Source organism: Coregonus lavaretus (genome assembly GCF_964263955.1).
Source record: "Coregonus lavaretus genome assembly, chromosome: 21".
Classification (NCBI taxonomy): domain Eukaryota; kingdom Metazoa; phylum Chordata; class Actinopteri; order Salmoniformes; family Salmonidae; genus Coregonus; species Coregonus lavaretus.
Window position 1 is genome coordinate 2,436,141 of NC_140008.1, and position 17,809 is coordinate 2,453,949.

Consider the following 17,809-nt stretch of genomic DNA (forward strand, 5'->3'; position numbering starts at 1 on the left):
GTGAGTGTTTCCGTGTTGTGATGTGCCTCTTCAATTCGAGACCTGACTTTTTCATGAAGCGGAGAAAACGGCACAGAGGTAGGAGGAGCGGTGTCTGTCAATCATAAACTCCGCCCCTACACCTCAATCCAAAAAAAAATCTTCACTCGATTGCGTTGACTTTCATCAAGGCAACCAATCACAGGGACGGCACTAGTTACCACATCCACAAAGTCCTAAACCCCGCCCTTTTCTACAATTTCTCTTCTTAAAATGTGATTTTAACCCTGACCGTAACCACACTGCTTTCAATATGCCTAACCTTAAATTATGATTTTTTACGATATAGCCACTTTGTGGTTGTGCTAACTAGTGGAAACCCAATCACACAGTCATTACAACCAATGAAGTAACAGTATCGAAGATTTTTTATATATTTATTTATTTCACCTTTATTTAACCAGGTAAGCCAGTTGAGAACAAGTTCTCATTTACAACTGCGACCTGGCCAATATAAAGCAAAGCAGTGCGATAAAAACAACAACACAGAGTTACATATGGGGTAAAAAAACATAAAGTCAAAAAATACAACAGAAAATATATATACTGTGTGTGCAAATGTAGCAAGTTATGGAGGTAAGGCAATAAATAGGCTATAGTGCAAAATAATTACAATTAGAATTAACACTGGAATGCTAGATGTGCAAGAGATTATGTGCAAATAGAGATACTGGGGTGCAAAAGAGCAAAATAAATAACAATATAGGGATGAGGTAGTTGGGTGGGCTAATTTCAGATGAGCTGTGTACAGGTGCAGTGATCGGTAAGGTGCTCTGACAACTGATGCTTAAAGGTAGTGAGGGAGATAAGTGTCTCCAGCTTCAGAGATTTTTGCAATTCTTTCCAGTCATTGGCAGCAGAGAACTGGAAGGAATGGCGGCCAAAGGAGGTGTTGGCTTTGGGGATGACCAGTGAGATATACCTGCTGGAGCGCAGACTACAGGTGGGTGCTGCTATGGTGACCAATGAGCTAAGATAAGGCGGGGATTTGCCTAGCAGTGATTTATAGATGACCTGGAGCCAGTGGGTTTGACGACGAACATGTAGTGAGGACCAGCCAACAAGAGCGTACAGGTCACAGTGGTGGGTAGTGTATGGGGCTTTGGAGACAAAACGGATGGCACTGTGATAGACTATATCTAATTTGCTGAGTAGAGTGTTGGAGTCTATTTTGTAAATGACATCGCCGAAGTCAAGGATCGGTGGATAGTCAGTTTTACGAGGGCATGTTTAGCAGCATGAGTGAAGGAGGCTTTGTTGCGAAATAGGAAGCCGATTCTAGATTTAACTTTGGATTGGAGATGCTTAATGTGAGTCTGGAAGGAGAGTTTACGGTCTAACCAGACACCTAGGTATTTGTAGTTGTCCACATATTCTAAGTCAGACCCACCGAGAGTAGTTATTCTAGTCGGGCGGGCGGTTGCAAGCAGCGTTCGTTGAAGAGCATGCATTTAGTTTTACTAGCGCTTAAGAGCAGTTGGAGGCCACGGAAGGAGTGTTGTATGGCATTGAAGCTCGTTTGGACACAGTGTCCAATGAAGGGCCAGATGTATACAAAATGGTGTCGTCTGCGTAGAGGTGGATCTGAGAGTCACCAGCAGCAAGAGCGACATCATTGATATACACAGAGAATAGAGTCTGCCTGAGAATTGAACCCTGTGGCACCCCCATAGAGACTGCCAGAGGTCCAGACAACAGGCCCTCCGATTTGACACATTGAACTCTATCTGAGAAGTAGTTGGTGAACCAGGCGAGGCAGTCATTTGAGGAACCAAGGCTATTTAGTTTGCCAATAAGAATGCGGTGATTGACAGAGTCAAAAGCCTTGGCCAGGTCGATGAAGACGGCTGCACAGTACTGTCTTTTATCGATCGCGGTTAATATATCGTTTAGGACCTTGAGCGTGGCTGAGGTGCACCCATGACCAGCTCGGAAACCAGATTGCATAGCGGAGAAGGTACGGTGGGATTCGAAATGGTCGGTGATCTATTTGTTAACTTGGCTTTCAAATACTTTTCCAAAGGCAGGGCAGGATGGATATAGGTCTGTAACAGTTTGGCTCTAGAGTGCCACCCCCTTTGAAGAGGGGGATGACCGCGGCAGCTTTCCAATCTCTGGGGATCTCAGACTATACGGAAGAGAGGTTGAACAGGCTAGTAATAGGGGTTGCAACAATTTCGGCGGCTAATTTTAGAAAGAAAGGGACCAGATTGTCTAGCCAGCTGATTTGTAGGGGTCCAGATTTAGCAGCTCTTTCAGGACATCAGCTATCTGAATTTGGGTGAAGGAGAAGTGGGGGGGGCATGGGCAAGTTGCAGCGGAGGGTGCAGAGCTGGTGGCCGGGGTAGTGGTAGCCAGGTGGAAAGCATGGCCAGCCGTAGCAAAATGCTTATTGAAATTCTCGATTATCGTAGATTTATCGGTGGTGACAGTGTTTCCTAGCCTCAGTGCAGTGGGTAGCTGGGAGGAGGTGCTCTTATTCTCCATGGACTTTACAGTGTCCCAAAACGTTTTGGAGTTAGTGCTACAGGATGCACATTTCTGTTTGAAAAAGCTAGCCTTTGCTTTCCTAACTGATTGTGTATATTGGTGCCTGACTTCCCTGAAAAGTTGCATATCGCGGGGGCTGTTCGATGCTAATGCAGTATGCCACAGGATGTTTTTGTGCTGGACAAGGGCAGTCAAGTCTGGGGTGAACCAGGGGCTATATCTGTTCTTAGTTCTGAATTTTTTGAAAAGGGCATGCTTATTTAAGATGAAGAGGAAAGCACTTTTGAAGAACATCCAGGCATCCTCTACTGACGGAATGAGATCAATATCCATCCAGGATACCCGGGCCAGGTCAATTAGAAAGGCCTGTTCGCTGAAGTGTTTTGGGGAGCGTTTGACAGTGATGAGGGGTGGTTGTTTGACCGCGGACCCATTACGGACGCAGGCAATGAGGCAGTGATCGCTGAGATCCTGGTTGAAGACAGCGGAGGTGTATTTATTAGGAGGGTAAATTAATCAGGATGATATCTATGAGGGTGCCCATGTTTACGGATTTAGGGTTGTACCTGGTAGGTTCCTTGATAATTTGTGTGAGATTGAGGGCATCTAGTTTAGATTGTAGGACGGCCGGGGTGTTAAGCATATCCCAGTTTAGGTCACCAAGCAGTACGAACTCTGAGGATAGATGGGGGGCAAGCAATTCACATATGGTGTCCAGGGCACAACTGGGGTCTGAGGGGGGTCTGTAGCAAGCGGCAACAGTGAGAGACTTATTTCTGGAAAGGTGGATTTTTATCCCTACCATTGAGTCGCTGAGTTGTCATAATGCTTCAGCAAACGTACATTATCCCAGCGGCATTGGAAGACACAATGTAAATAACCTAATTTATGTCCCTCTTACTGCCCGGAATGCCTCTGCTGATCCTACAGCTATTGTATGCAGTAATCATATGCCAATGAACCAGAGTAATACTGTTAGCACTGAGGTGGTGTGCCCTAGTAGGAAGTCCACTGTGTGCAGCTCACCCTGCACTAATAAAAATAACCAGAGTATGTCTACCTCTGCTAAGCTTCCCAGTAAAGCAAGAAAAATAATCAACCATCCCAGAAAAGTGTTAACAATAGCCCACGTAACATATGTAGGTTAATAAACAAGGTTCATGAAATCAATAATTTGCTAGTAACAGATGACATTCATATTCTGACTATCTCTGAAACTCACTTAGATAATACCTTTGATGATACAGTGGTAGCAATACAAGGTTATAACATTTACAGAAAAATACAGAAATGCCAACGGGGGCGGTGTTGCGGCCTATATTCAGAACCACATTCCTGTAAAGCTTAGAGAGGATCTCATGTTTAAATACTGTTGAAGTAATATGGCTACAGGTTCATCTGCCTCACCTAAAGCCCATTCTGGTGGGAAGCTGCTATAGACCACCAAGTACTAACAGTCAGTATCTGTATAACGTGTGTGGAATGCTTGATAATGTCTGTGATATTAATAGAGAGGTATACTTTCTGGGTGATTTAAATATTGACTGTCTTTCATCAGGCTGCCCACTCAAGAGAAAGCTTCAAACTGTAACTAGTGCCTGCAACCTGGTTCAGGTTATCAATCAACCTACCAGGGTAGTTACGAACAGCACAGGAATGAAATCATCAACATGTGGCCCCCTGTAGCTCAGTTGGTAGCGCTTGCAACGCCAGGGTTGTGGGTTCGATTCCCACGGGGGGCCAGGTGGGCCAGTATGAAAATATATGCATTCACTAACTGTAAGTCGCTCTGGATAAGAGCGTCTGCTAAATGACTAAAATGTATTGATGATATCTTTACTAATTCTGCAGAAATTTGTTTGAAAGCAGTATCCAAATCCATCGGATGTAGTGATCACAATATAGTAGCCATTTCTAGGAAAACCAAAGTTCCAAAGGCTGGGCCTAATATTGTGTATTAGCGGTCATGCAATACGTTTTGTAGTGATTCCTATGTTGTTGATGTAAAGAATATTTGTTGGTCCGTGGTGTGTAATGAGGAGCAACCACACGCTGCACTTGACACATTTATGAAATTGCTTATCCCAGTTACTAATAAGCATGCACCCATTAAGAAAATGACTGTAAAACCTGTTAAATCCCCGTGGATTGATGAGGAATTAAAAAATGGTATGGTAATAGGTCTGGCTGTACAACTGATTGGCAAACGTCCTGCAAATTGAGAAATCATGTGACTAAACTGAATAAAAAGAAGAAGAAACTATACTATGAAACAAAGATAAATAATATAAAGAATGATAGTAAAAAGCTTTGGAGCACCTTAAATGAAATTTTGGGCAAAAAGGCAAACTCTGCAGTAAACAAATTAACAACAGACTTTCAGCACGCTTATGGGGAAGAACAGCACATACACAAATGACTGATGATTGGCTGAGAGAAATTGATGATAAAAATATTGTGGGGGCTGTTTTGTTAGACTTCAGTGTGGCTTTTGACATTATCGATCATAGTCTGTTGCTGGAAAAACGTATGTGTTATGGCTTTATACCCCCTGCTATATTGTGGATGAAGAGTTACCTGTCTAACAGGACACAGAGGGTGGGCTTTAATGGAAGCCTCTCCAACAAAATACAGGTAGAATCAGGAATTCCCCAGGGCAGCTGTCTAGGCCCCTTACTTTTTTCAATCTTTACTAACGACATGCCACTAACTTTGAGTAAAGCCAGTGTGTCTATGTATGCGGACGACTCAACACTATACACGTCAGCTACCACAGCGACTGAAATAACAGCAACACTTAACAAAGAACTGCAGTTAGCTTCAGAATGGGTGGCAAGGAATAAGTTAGTCCCTAATATAAAATAAATAAACTAAAACAATGTATTTGGGACAACTCATTCATAAAAAAAGTTGAGGAGACTAAATTGCTTGGAGTAACCTTGGATTGTAAACTGTCATGGTCAAAACATATTGATACAACAGTGGCTAGGATGGGGAGAAGTCTGTCTATAATAAAGCGCTGCTCTGCATTCTTAACAGCACTATCAACAAGGCAGGTCCTACAGGCCCTAGTTTTGTCGCACCTGGACTACTGTTCAGTTGTATGGTCAGGTGCCACAAAGATGTGTTATTGCCTATTCTTACCACGTGGGTGCGGCCCGTCAGGAAGTCCAGGATCCAGTTGCAGAGTGAGGTGGTTAGTCCCAGGTTCCTTAGTTTAGCGATGAGCTTTGTGGGCGCTATGGTGTTGAACGCTGAGCTGTAGTCAATGAACAGCGTTCTCACATAGGTGTTCCTTTTGTACAGGTGGGAAAGGGCAGTGTGGAGTGCGATTGAGATTGCGTAATCTGTAGATCTGTTGTGGCGGTATGCGAATTGGAGTGGGTCTAGGGCCATGACCAGCCTTTCAAAGTACTTCATGGCTACCGACATGAGTGCTATGGTGCGGTAATCATTTAGTCAGGTTACCTTTGCTTTCTTGGGCACAGGGACTATGGTGGTCTGCTTGAAACATGTAAGTATTACAGACTCGGTCAGGGAGAGGTTGAAAATGTCAGTGAAGACACTTGCCAGTTGGTCAGCGCATGCTCTGAGTACACGTCCTGGTAATCCATCTGGCCCCGCGGCCTTGTGAATGTTGACCTGTTTAAAGGTCTGGCTCACATCGGCTACGGAGAGCGTGATCACACAGTCGTCCGGAACAGCTGGTGCTCTCATGCATGCTTCAGTGTTGCTTTTCTCAAAGCGAGTATAAAAGGCATTTAGCCCGTCTGGTAGGATCGCGTCACTGGGCAGCTCGCGGCTGTGTTTCCCTTTGGAGTCCGTAATAGTTTGCAAGCCCTGCCACATCCGACGAGCATCAGAGCCGGTGTAGTAGGATTCAATCTTAGTCCTGTATTGACGCTTTGCCTGTTTGATGGTTCGTTTGAGGGCATAGCGGGATTTCTTATAAGCGTCCGGGTTAGTGTCCCGCTCCTTGAAAGTGGCAGCTCTACCCTTTAGCTCGGTGCGGATGTTGCCTGGTTGGGATATGTACGTACAGTCACTGTGGGGACGATGTAGTCGATGCACTTATTGATGAAGCCGGTGACTGAGGTGATATACTCCTCAATGCCATTGGATGAATCCAGGAACATATTCCAGTCTGTGCTAGCAAAACAGTCCTGTAGCGTGGCATCCGCGTCATCTGACCACTTCCGTATTGAGTCACTGGTACTTCCTGCTTTAGTTTTTGCTTGTAAGCAGGAATCAGGAAGATAGAATTATGGTCAGATTTTCCAAATGGAGGGCGAGTGAGAGCTTTGTACGCATCTCTGTGTGTGGAGTAAAGGTGGTCTAGAGTTGTTTTCCCTCTGGTTGCACATGTGACATGCTGGTAGAAATGAGGTAAAACAGATTTAAGTTTTCCTGCATTAAAGTCCCCGGCCACTAGGAGCGCCGCTTCTGGATGAGCATTTTCTTGTTTGCTTATGGCCTTCTACAGCTCGTTGAGTGCGGTCTTAGTGCCAGTGTCGGTTTGTGGTGGTAAATAGACGGCTACAAAAAATATAGATGAAAACTCTCTTGGTAGATAGTGTGGTCTACAGCTTATCATGAGGTACTCTACCTCAGGCGAGAATGCGAATGACGGGGATTTGGGCCTTGTCTGAGAGCAACATTATATCCTTCGCGTCAGACTCATAAAAAAATAATCTTTGTCCAGATCGAAGTGAGTAATCGCTGTTCTGATATCCAGAAGCTCACACAAAATAGCACAAAATAGCACAATTGAAGAATTGGCTACTATATTGTGATCACTACATCCGATAGATTTGGATACTGCTTTAAAGCAGATTTCTGCAGTATTAGTAAAGATGTGATCAATACATGTTGATGACTTCATTCCTGTTGTGTTTGTAACTACCCTGTTTCAGCATGATAGTGCACGGCCCCATGTGTCAAGGATCTGTACACAATTCCTGGAAGCTGAAAATGTCCCAGTTCTTCCATGGCCTGCATACTCACCAGACATGTCACCTATTGAGCATGTTTGGGATGCTCTGGATTGACATGTACGACAGCATATTCCAATTCCCGCTAATATCCAGTAACTTCGCACAGCCATTGAAGAGGAATGGGACAACATTCCACAGGCCACAATCAACAGCCTGATCAACTCTATGCGAATGTCACGACTTCCTCCGAAGCTGCCACCTCTCCTTGTTCGGGCAGGCTTCGGCGTGCGTCGTCACCGGCCTTCTAGCCACTGCCGCTCCTCATCTCATCCTTCCATTTGTTTTGTCTTGTTTATTACACACACCTGGTTCATATCCCCTCATCAGTACCTGTATAAGTGTTCCCTCTGCCCCCTTGTCTTTGTGTGTGATTTTTTTGTGGAGGATAGTGAAGCTCGGTGGAGCTCCGTGTATTTTGTATCGCCAGGATATTTCCCTGTTTGCCTTGTATTTTCCAGTGCGCCTGTTTTGCGCACTGAAGTGTTTTTGACACATTACTGCGTAACTCTGTATCTGCGGAATAAAGCCTGTTTTATTTTGTGATTTACTCTGCTGCGCCTGACTCCTTCGACATCACCTCATCACAGCGAAGGAGATGTGTCGCGCTACATGAAGCAAATGGTCACACCAGATACTGACTGGTTTTCTGATCCACGCTTTTTTTTAAAAGGTATCAGTGACCAACAGATACATATCTGTATTCCCAGTCATGTGAAATTCATAGATTAAGGTCTGATTTCAGTAAAAATCTTTTAAATTGTTTCATGTTTCGTTTATTTTTTAAATTAGATGTTACCTTGATACATACAGTCATACTCAATGGGGAGGGCATGAACGGCAACAACACCGGGACACAGTGCCCACTACTGTCCGGCAACTACCTGCCCAATATCAGTGTGACCGTCACAACGCATGAATCACCAGTACACCAATTGTCAATACTTTTAATGAAAAGTTTTTTTTTTTTTACAGATATTTGTGTAAAACTAACAGTGAAAAACAACTCAGACACACCCTCTGGCTTAAAAACAGAAGTCCAAACTCTTGCGGTATGTTAGCTCAGTGTATAAACTCTTGCGGTATGTTAGCTCAGTGTACAAACTCTTGCGGTATATTAGCTCAGTGTACAAACTCTTGCGGTATGTTAGCTCAGTGTACAAACTCTTGCGGTATGTTAGCTCAGTGTACAAACTCTTGCGGTATGTTAGCTCAGTGTACAAACTCTTGCGGTATGTTAGCTCAGTGTACAAACTCTTGCGGTATGTTAGCTCAGTGTACAAACTCTTGCGGTATGTTAGCTCAGTGTACAAACTCTTGCGGTATGTTAGCTCAGTGTACAAACTCTTGCGGTATGTTAGCTCAGTGCACAAACTCTTGCGGTATGTTAGCTCAGTGTATGGTACCAGTCGCCATATTGGGGTGCAGGTACCCCCCTTCTCGATCAAATGCCAAAATGGGTATTCGGACACAGACGGTGTATCCCCCATTTCTGCCACCACCATTAACCATATCAAAATAAGTTTAAGATTCAAGACTTGAGGATAACAATTGTTTTATAAAGATATTTATACACAATTCTTATTTTATTGAGTAAATGGTTACAGTAGTTATGCACATAATACAAACAATTCTTGATATATTCTAATGACATGATTTTAAAAACAACTAGAAATTGTAATTTTAAACAACAAGAAAGTGTGCGTGCTTAAGCTGTGGAAGTATTTTATGGTAGTAGAAGAAGTTTAGAAGTAAAAAAAAAACATACAGACTAGTGTTGAAAAATGTAGTGTAGAAGTAATATATTACAGTTGTGGGATAATAGCCTTTAAACAGTAAAAGTATCGACTGTAGCCCAGTAGTAGTACCTGGCAGGTGGCTTAATGGTTAAGAGTGTTGTGCCAGTAACCGAAAGGTCGCTGGTTCTAATCCCCGAGCCGACTAGGTGAAAAATCTGTCGATGTGCCCTTGAGCAAGGCACATAACCCTAATTGCTCCTGTAAGTCCCTCTGGATAAGAGCGTCTGCTAAATGACTAAAAAATATGTTTTTTTAAAGATATCTGTTTGTACTGTCTTGGTAACTCGTATATATATGGTCAGTGCTGGGTGTGTGTCAGTGGTTGTGATCGAGTGGCCAGAGAAATGTGTGATCATTCTGGGCATGGTCAGGCTGTGTTCGTCCTCCACCAGTCAGGTCAGTGTTGGTTGTGGTCAGGTTATTGATGGTTGTGGTCAGTCCTGGTTATGGTCAGAGGTAAAAGTCAGTGTTGGTTGTGGTCATTCTCCACCGACCAGGCAGCTGATTGTGGTCAGTGGTTGCTGATTGTGGTCAGTGGTTGCTGGTTGTGGTCAGTGGAGGCCGATTGTGGTCAGTGGAGGCCGGTTGTGGTCAGTGGAGGCCGGTTGTGGTCAGTGGAGCCGATTGTGGTCAGTGGAGGCCGGTTGTGGTCAGTGGTGGCCGGTTGTGGTCAGTGGTGGCCGGTTGTCGTCAGTGGTGGTCAGTGGAGGCCGGTTGTGGTCAGTGGTGGCCGGTTGTGGTCAGTGGTGGCCGGTTGTGGTCAGTGGTGGCCGGTTGTGGTCAGTGGTGGCTGGTTGTGGTCAGTGGGGGCTGGTTGTGGTCAGTGGTGGCCGGTTGTGGTCAGTGGTGACCGGTAGTGGTCAGTGGGGGCTGGTTGTGGTCAGTGGGGGCTGGTTGTGGTCAGTGGTGGCCGGTTGTGGTCAGTGGTGACCGGTTGTGGTCAGTGGTGACCGGTAGTGGTCAGTGGTGGCTGGTTGTGGTCAGTGGTGGCCGGTAGTGGTCAGTGGTGACCGGTAGTGGTCAGTGGGGGCTGGTTGTGGTCAGTGGGGGCTGGTTGTGGTCAGGTAGTTGTGTCATTCTGGGTATGAACCTCATGGCCAGACTGTGTTCATCCTCCACAGGTTGCTGTGACAGGTTGTTGGTCTGCCTGATGCTGCTCAGTGTGTTGCCATGACGAGGACACACCGTGTACCGCGACAACAGCGTCACCAGGACAGCCTTCATCATCATCATGGCGATGTGTTTACCCACACAGGAGCGAGGGCCACAACCGAACGGCTGGAAGAAACGACTGGGCACCTGATGGAGAGCGAGGAAAGGTCAATCATAGCCTGGTACCAGATCGGTTTGCGTTGTGTTGACAACTCCTGAGGTCTTTATCATGTTTGGCATGAATCAAAGGAGTTGGCAAGAAGACACAAACAGATCTGGAACCAAGTAAACCACACGCTACTTCTGAATAATTTCACAGACTTGTCCATCAATTATGACAACACATCAGTTTGCAGTACAATGCTTTTAAGAAATAGGACCGCCCCGACTCCCACTTACAGTTTTATCAAAGTTTTCCAAGCTGAATTCGTTGGGTTTGGGGAAGAACTCAGTCTTGTGCATAAGCCCTATGTTTAGGATGATGTTGGTTCCCTTGGTAACCTTGGTCCCATCGATGACGTCATCTTCCAGCGCCTTCCTCATGGTGAAGTCTACCACAGGATGGAACCTCATGGACTCATTGATAAAACTCTCCAGCACTCTGAAGTTCTGGAAGTCAACTGTCAATACGTCATTCTCACCTGTGGATAGAAGTGAACAGGAGCTTGTCAGCATGTTGTGCCTAAAATATATAGTTTGCCATCTGTCAGATATTTGTCTCAATTATAAGTCACGGGTGGCGCAGTTGGTAAGAGTGCCCGTAAGATGGTGGGTTCAAGTCCCCCAGAGATCATAAAACACATACTAAAAATGGACACATTCCACTGTAACGTAAGTCGCTGTTGCATTGGATTAAAGCGTCTGCTATGTGACCTATATTATATATTATTAGAAATTCCACCTAACTGTGAAACCCCACTTTTTATTTTGAAAGGTGTCACCTATGAGAGTGCTGATCTCCTCTACAATCTTCATCTCCACCTCAGGGTTCTGCTTCAGCAACATGAGCATGAAAAACAGGCTGATGGACAGAGTGTCCGGGGCCGCTATCACCATCTCCAACACACACTGTCTCACGTCGTCCGCCGACAGCTCTCCGTGGCTCTGGTCAACACACACACACGGTCGATAAAGATCGACAGGTTTTTTCTTAGTGACGCCCGTACAATGTTGTGCACAAACGACACGATTTCATTCGTCGGCAGTAACAGACCTGGGCAAAGATGAGTTCTGAGGTGAAGTCGAGATCATCGTCCAGTTTTTCAGATTCAACGATAGCTTTTCTTTTGGTTTCAATAAGGCTTTCCATCACGTCCTGTAGTTCCTTGCTAGAAACAAGACGTAGAAACACTTGATTAAAACCCACACACACCTTAATTATAATAATAATAATAATATGCCATTTAGCAGACGCTTTTATCCAAAGCGACTTACAGTCATGCGCGCATACATTTTTACGTATGGGTGGTCCCGGGGATCGAACCCACTACCTTGGCGTTACAAGCGCCGTGCTCTACCAATTGAGCTACAGAGGACCACAAGAGTGACCACCAATGTAAACATTGGAGAAAATTACAGATTGTGGCTTTAAGTGTATGTGAGAACTTACGCTGCTTGTTGGTGCCTTTTGTACACCCATCCACATTTGAAGAAGATATCAGGCTTGATCAGAACCGTTTGCCAGGTGTCAAAGTAGTGTTGGATCTTCAATAGCAGCTCTTTCTCTGAGTTACATAAAGCACAAAGACACACAGTCAAAGCTTTTGGCATAATTCGATGTGTCAAGGATGTCCCGTTTACATTTACGTTGACATGTTAGTCATTTAGCAGACGCTCATATCCATAGCGACTTACAGTTAGTGCGTTCATCTTAAGATAGCTACAAGGACAACCACATATCACAGTGTAGTGTATGAAGAATTATGACTTTGCTAATGTTTTCAAGTGGAACCTGAGAGGAGGTTTATTCAGTTTTAGAGGGAGCCGTTTTAGAGTGACACCATAGAACAGAGGAAGTCTGTTAGGTGTCCTCCTGGGATTGGTCTGTAGGGGAACACACATATCAGATTACATAGCATATATACCACAGTGGGGACAAAAGAGGTCAGAATAATCATATTAGAGATGGGGCGATTATTCTCCGGGTATCTGCAGGTATCTGTAAATCGACGCTGTAACCCTTTGTTATGAATAAACCTTATGATGAAAATACAGCGTCAGCGGGTCCTCCTTGGTCATCACAGCATAATTAGCAACGTTTACTCGACACTACAACAGTCATAGTAAGTACATTTGTCCCCAATAAAGTAGTTATCAGCAAAGTCAGTGCTAGTAAGGGGGTGGGGGTGGAGGGGATCAAGGTGAGGAGGAGGTGCTCTTTGATAAGGTAGGGTTTCGGATGTTTTTCAGAAGATGGGCAGGGACTCTGCTGTCCTAGCTTCAGGGGGAAGCTGGTTCCACCATTGGGGTGCCAGGACAGACGTCCCCACAACCCACACAGACAAACCCCTCCCCCCACACACACACACACACACACACACATCCTGCCACTGACCGTTGAGAGGCACCCTGAGGAACTGTTTGTTAGAAATGTCCACTACGATGCATCTCAGCAGGTTGAGAACGTCTACGTGTCCAGAGGGGTCAGTCATCTCCTGCAGACGCTCCAGGTGTCTGTCTGTAGCACTCACACAGATCCCTATGGTCCGCTGCAGACCAGGTCCTGTCAAGGCTGACACACACATACACACCTCACCAAGGATGGGGTCAATTCCATTTCAATTCAGGCAATTCAGGAAGAATTCCATTGACTGAATTGAAATGGAATTGATCCCAACCCTGCACCAGACCATAACATAAATTAATTTGACATCTAGTAAGAGCGAGTTAGCGTTAGCGAGTCAGCGTTAGCGAGTCAGACAATCATGTTAAATAAAACTTCCAAGTCTCTGTCGTGTACCTTTCGCAAAATATGTCCTCACTTTCTTCCAGAGTGGGACGTCGCTGTTGAAGATGATGCCTCTCCCGTCCATCCCGATACACTGCAGTCCCTGTTTACTGGCGAACCGGGCCGTGTAGCGGGCACTCTTCAGGACATGGTAGACAGCAGAGGACCTGCACGAGTGAGACCAGAGTGTAACACCACCGTTACAACAATGTAATAAGACTTCTCTTTTTCCCAGTTTTCCACAAAGCAATTCCAACCTGTATTAATAGAGAGTCTCAAAGCAGGAGTGCTGATCTTGGATCCGTTTTTACTTTTCAGTGATAATGAATTGGCAAGGGGGTAGTGGATCTTAGCTCTACTCTGAGACGCTTGGATGGATACCTTCCCAGAACTGAATGAGTGGAGTATTTTCCAATTCCATTTCAACAGAACTAACTTGCTAAGAATGAGAGTCTCTTCTCCGTTGATCCAGACCCGGACCATGCTCCCATATCTCTTGTTGTAGTAGTTACAGGCTGTTCCTATCCCGGTCCAGATAAATCTAGAGTAGGAGAGGATAGGACCCAGACCTGCCCAGAAGAAAGGACCTGCCATAGAGGTACGTACAGTAGAGAGACGCAGGTTAGTACAGGATTGCTGTTTGCCACAGTCTTACAGTATTAACCGTTCTATTATGAACAGCCAATGTCTTTCTAGTTAACAATTGGCTATCAACTTTTATATGAGATATTAGAGATACAATTCCTAAATGTATTAAGCCTCAATAGGTTTAATCTTCAAATGATCAACAAAAAGACATTATGATATTTCATATTACATGGTAGTGACAGTTGTTAGACGAAGAGAGAGAGAGAGAGAGAGAGAGAGAGAGAGAGAGAGAGAGAGAGAGAGAGAGAGAGAGAGAGAGAGAGAGAGAGAGAGAGAGAGTGAGAGACAGAGAGAGAGACAGAGAGAGAGAGAGAGAGAGAGAGAGAGAGTGGCTGTGTTTTCCCCTTAAGACACATTCACACATCATTCACACATCATTGGTCTTACCTGGTACGTGTGATGCGTTAGCGAGGCACCAGGTAGTGATGAGCAGGAGACAGAGCAGCAGCAACAGGGCTCCAGACGCTGTAGTGTCAGTCACTATGCCGGTACCTATTACGGTGAGGACGTCTGGAGGCTGCTGCGTCATGATGACAGCTGGAGAACACCTGGGTATTAATTATTCTCCTTCCAAGTATTATCTCCCTTGGGAAAGAGGGTCTTCTGACTTCCTTCAAGGAGACTACCTGGTTAAATATAAAAAGTACAACATTTCCCACTGGTTTGCACCTCACCGAAGTAGGTGTGCCTTCTCAGCCTTATATGCACTCTTAGAAAAAAAAGGTGCTATCTAGAACCTAAAACGGTTCTTTGTCTGTCCCCATAGGAGAACCTATTGAAGAACCCTTTTTGGTTCCAGGCAGAACTCATTTGGGTTCCATGTAGAACCCTTTCCACCGAGGGTTCTACATGGAACCAAAAAGGGTTCTACCTGGAACCGAAAAGGGTTCTCCTACGGGGACAGCCGAAGAACCCTTTTTTTCCCGAAGAGTTTACTGTTTATGTATTGAATCACCCTGAATTTCCAGAACCACCTTGTGGACAGTGACTACGTCCCAAGTGACACCCTATTCCCTATGTAGTGTACAGCTTTTTACCAGAGCCCTATGGGTCCTGCTTAAAAGTAGTGCACTAAATAGGGGAATAGGGGAATAGGTGCCATTTGGGACGTCGCCCAGGTGATTCAAATAGTCAAAACAAAATAGGGGAGGAGCATTATACTCTGGGACAAACCTTGCTCTCTTTTCATCCCTTTTCATATTTCTCCTGTCCTTGTTCTGTGGGGTTGGTACAACACGTGACCACGGTAACCATAACACACCCACGGAAAGCTTTTCAAGTTGACCCGTTGTACTATTGCATGTACAGTTCCAGATGTCTTACCAAGGCTGGAGTTATTACACTTGACATCAAAGATATTAGAACCTTCTGATAAACCAGAGGGGAAGGCAGAGGTGTCTGTCATCTTATCAGAATGTAATACTGTTGTTGTTTTCTTTATCTATTGGAGGAACTTGGTCATCTTTGATGTTCTCATCATTGTCCCCTCTGGGAGACAAGCTGCTTTGATGTAACGTTGTATAAAATGCAGATTGTGTTTTTTTATTTTTTATGTTTAAAATTGTACACATTTCAATGTTGTTATTTCTTATTCTGTTATAGGCCTCTTTTTAACAATATCCCTCTTGACAATTCTTGTTCCACAGAGAGAAAACAATCCCCCATAGTTAATTAGACATCCAGACAAAAAGTTTCCCCTATTTATAGAATTGTCATTATATATGAAAAGGATGATACTCACTGTTCTTATCCTGGACTGCTTCGGAGTAGTCTGCCTCAGAGTAGTCTGCCTCAGAGTAGTCTGCTTCGGAGTAGTCTGCCTCAGAGTAGTCTGCCTCAGAGTAGTCTGCCTCAGAGTAGTCTGCCTCAGAGTAGTCTGCCTCGGAGTAGTCTGCCTCAGAGTAGTCTGCTTCAGAGTAGTCTGCCTCAGAGTAGTCTGCCTCAGAGTAGTCTGCCTCAGAGTAGTCTGCTTCGGAGTAGTCTGCCTCAGAGTAGTCTGCCTCTAGCCTGGCTGCAGTTTGTGTCTGTCTCCTTTCTGTGTGACCACTGCGAAATGCCTCTGTTTCTTCTCCTGGTTAGTTTTAAAGATGATCAGCATTCTTTTTATCTGATAAATCACAGAAATCCAAGCTTTTGTAAATCCCTGGTCAGCGTTCCATTGACCGGTTGCTTGGTTACACTACCAATTTAGGCCCTCAAGTGCCATTAAATGCCTGAACCTCTCACCAAATACTCCCAAAGCAGAACAATAGAGCTATAGTGAAGGGCTAAGGCCTAGCTACCTTTTAACTGGAAAAGTATCCCCCAAAATGAACAAAAAAGACTTAATGTTGGAGATTATAGAGTAGAACTTGAGGTCTCTCAAGCATGACCGTGGTCTTTCATTTTGATTGAAACAGGCTCACTTAACCTTCAAAAGGAAGTAAACCACCGTATAATTCATCATCTGAAGAGGCTTTTCAGGAAGAAATAAATTAAGCAGGTCAGACTGACCTGAGAAAAAGACTAGGGCTTTTATCCAGCAAAATTACAACAGAAGAAATGTTAAGAATACATTTGCCCCTGCATGTCATTAAGTTGCAGAACCTATACACGGATAGTTAATCAGCGGTGATATACAGGCTATATACACAGCAGAGCACAGAGACAGTCATTGTATGAGTTGCAAGTAAAACACAGTTAAACAGAGAGAGAGAGAGAGAGAGACACACAGAGAGGTCCATGTAGTCTAACCAGCAGATATTGTCTGTCTACAAAGACAGGGTCATTCCAGTTCACTCCCTCTGAACGCCTAGGTTCTGTCACTGATTAAGACGTGGCCTTTAATGATGCTGGAGGCTTTAGTGTCACGGCACAATGGCCAGACATGGCACAATGGTGGAGGGGGGGGGGGGGGGGGGGGAAAGTATTTGGCATCTTCCTGGTTGTCGTAGAGACTAGGCATCGACTTAGCGGGAGAGGGCTTCTTGAGAGAATACACTTAAGACTGTTCCTATGGTTCTCGGCCCGTATTCACAAATCGTCTCGGAGTAAGAGTGCTGATCTAGGATCAAGTCCCCCCCCCGCCCGTCCGTAAAATCTTATTTATTATAATCTGAGGCAAAAGTGATCAGATCACATATCATATTTTGTGAGATGGCAAAACAGAACTTCTACAATGCAGACAGGATAACCAAATTGCTTCAGAAGATAATAAACTATGTTTCTTGTCGTAATTCGTTCACAACTAGCTAATATTACTTTCTAGTATGTCAAGCGAATTTACAAAGTAGCTATAGCTAACTAGCCAGCTAGCTTTGTAGCCATGGATTGTGAACTTTTCATCGTTTGCCTTCGGAAAGCATTCAGACCCCTTGAGTTTTTCCACAATTTGTTATGTTACAGCCTTGTTCTAAAATTGATTAAATCGTTTCCCCCCCCCCCCCCCCCCCCCTCATCAATCTACCCACAATACCCCATAATGACAAAGCAAAAACAGGATATATAAAAAACGGAAATATCACATTCAGACCCTTTACTCAGTACTTAGTTGAAGCACCTTTGGCAGTGACTACAGCCTTGAGTCTTCTTGGGTATGACGCTACAAGCTTGGCACACCTGTATTTGGGGAGTTTCTCCCATTCTTCTCTGCAGATCCTTTCAAGCTCTGTCAGGTTGGATGGGGAGCGTTGCTGCACAGCTATTTTCAGGTCTCTCCAGAGATGTTCGATCGGGTTCAAGTCTGGGCTCTGGCTGGGCCACTC

At 44.7% G+C, this 17,809-nt stretch overlaps 1 protein-coding gene across 1 annotated transcript; it reads right to left on the minus strand.

The window, feature by feature from the left end:
• Window positions 1-10,339: 10,339 nt before the first annotated feature.
• Window positions 10,340-14,024, minus strand: cyp19a1b (cytochrome P450, family 19, subfamily A, polypeptide 1b; the record flags this gene model as incomplete). The annotated part of the gene is made up of 8 exons (XM_084185664.1): window positions 13,855-14,024; window positions 13,431-13,585; window positions 13,026-13,202; window positions 12,081-12,195; window positions 11,685-11,799; window positions 11,413-11,575; window positions 10,871-11,112; window positions 10,340-10,618 (listed from the first exon to the last, which is right to left on the minus strand). The coding sequence occupies exons 1-8, from the start codon at window positions 14,010-14,012 to the stop codon at window positions 10,340-10,342; spliced, it is 1,404 nt and encodes a 467-aa protein (XP_084041790.1). The 5' UTR covers window positions 14,013-14,024.
• Between the last annotated feature and the right edge of the window lie 3,785 nt (window positions 14,025-17,809).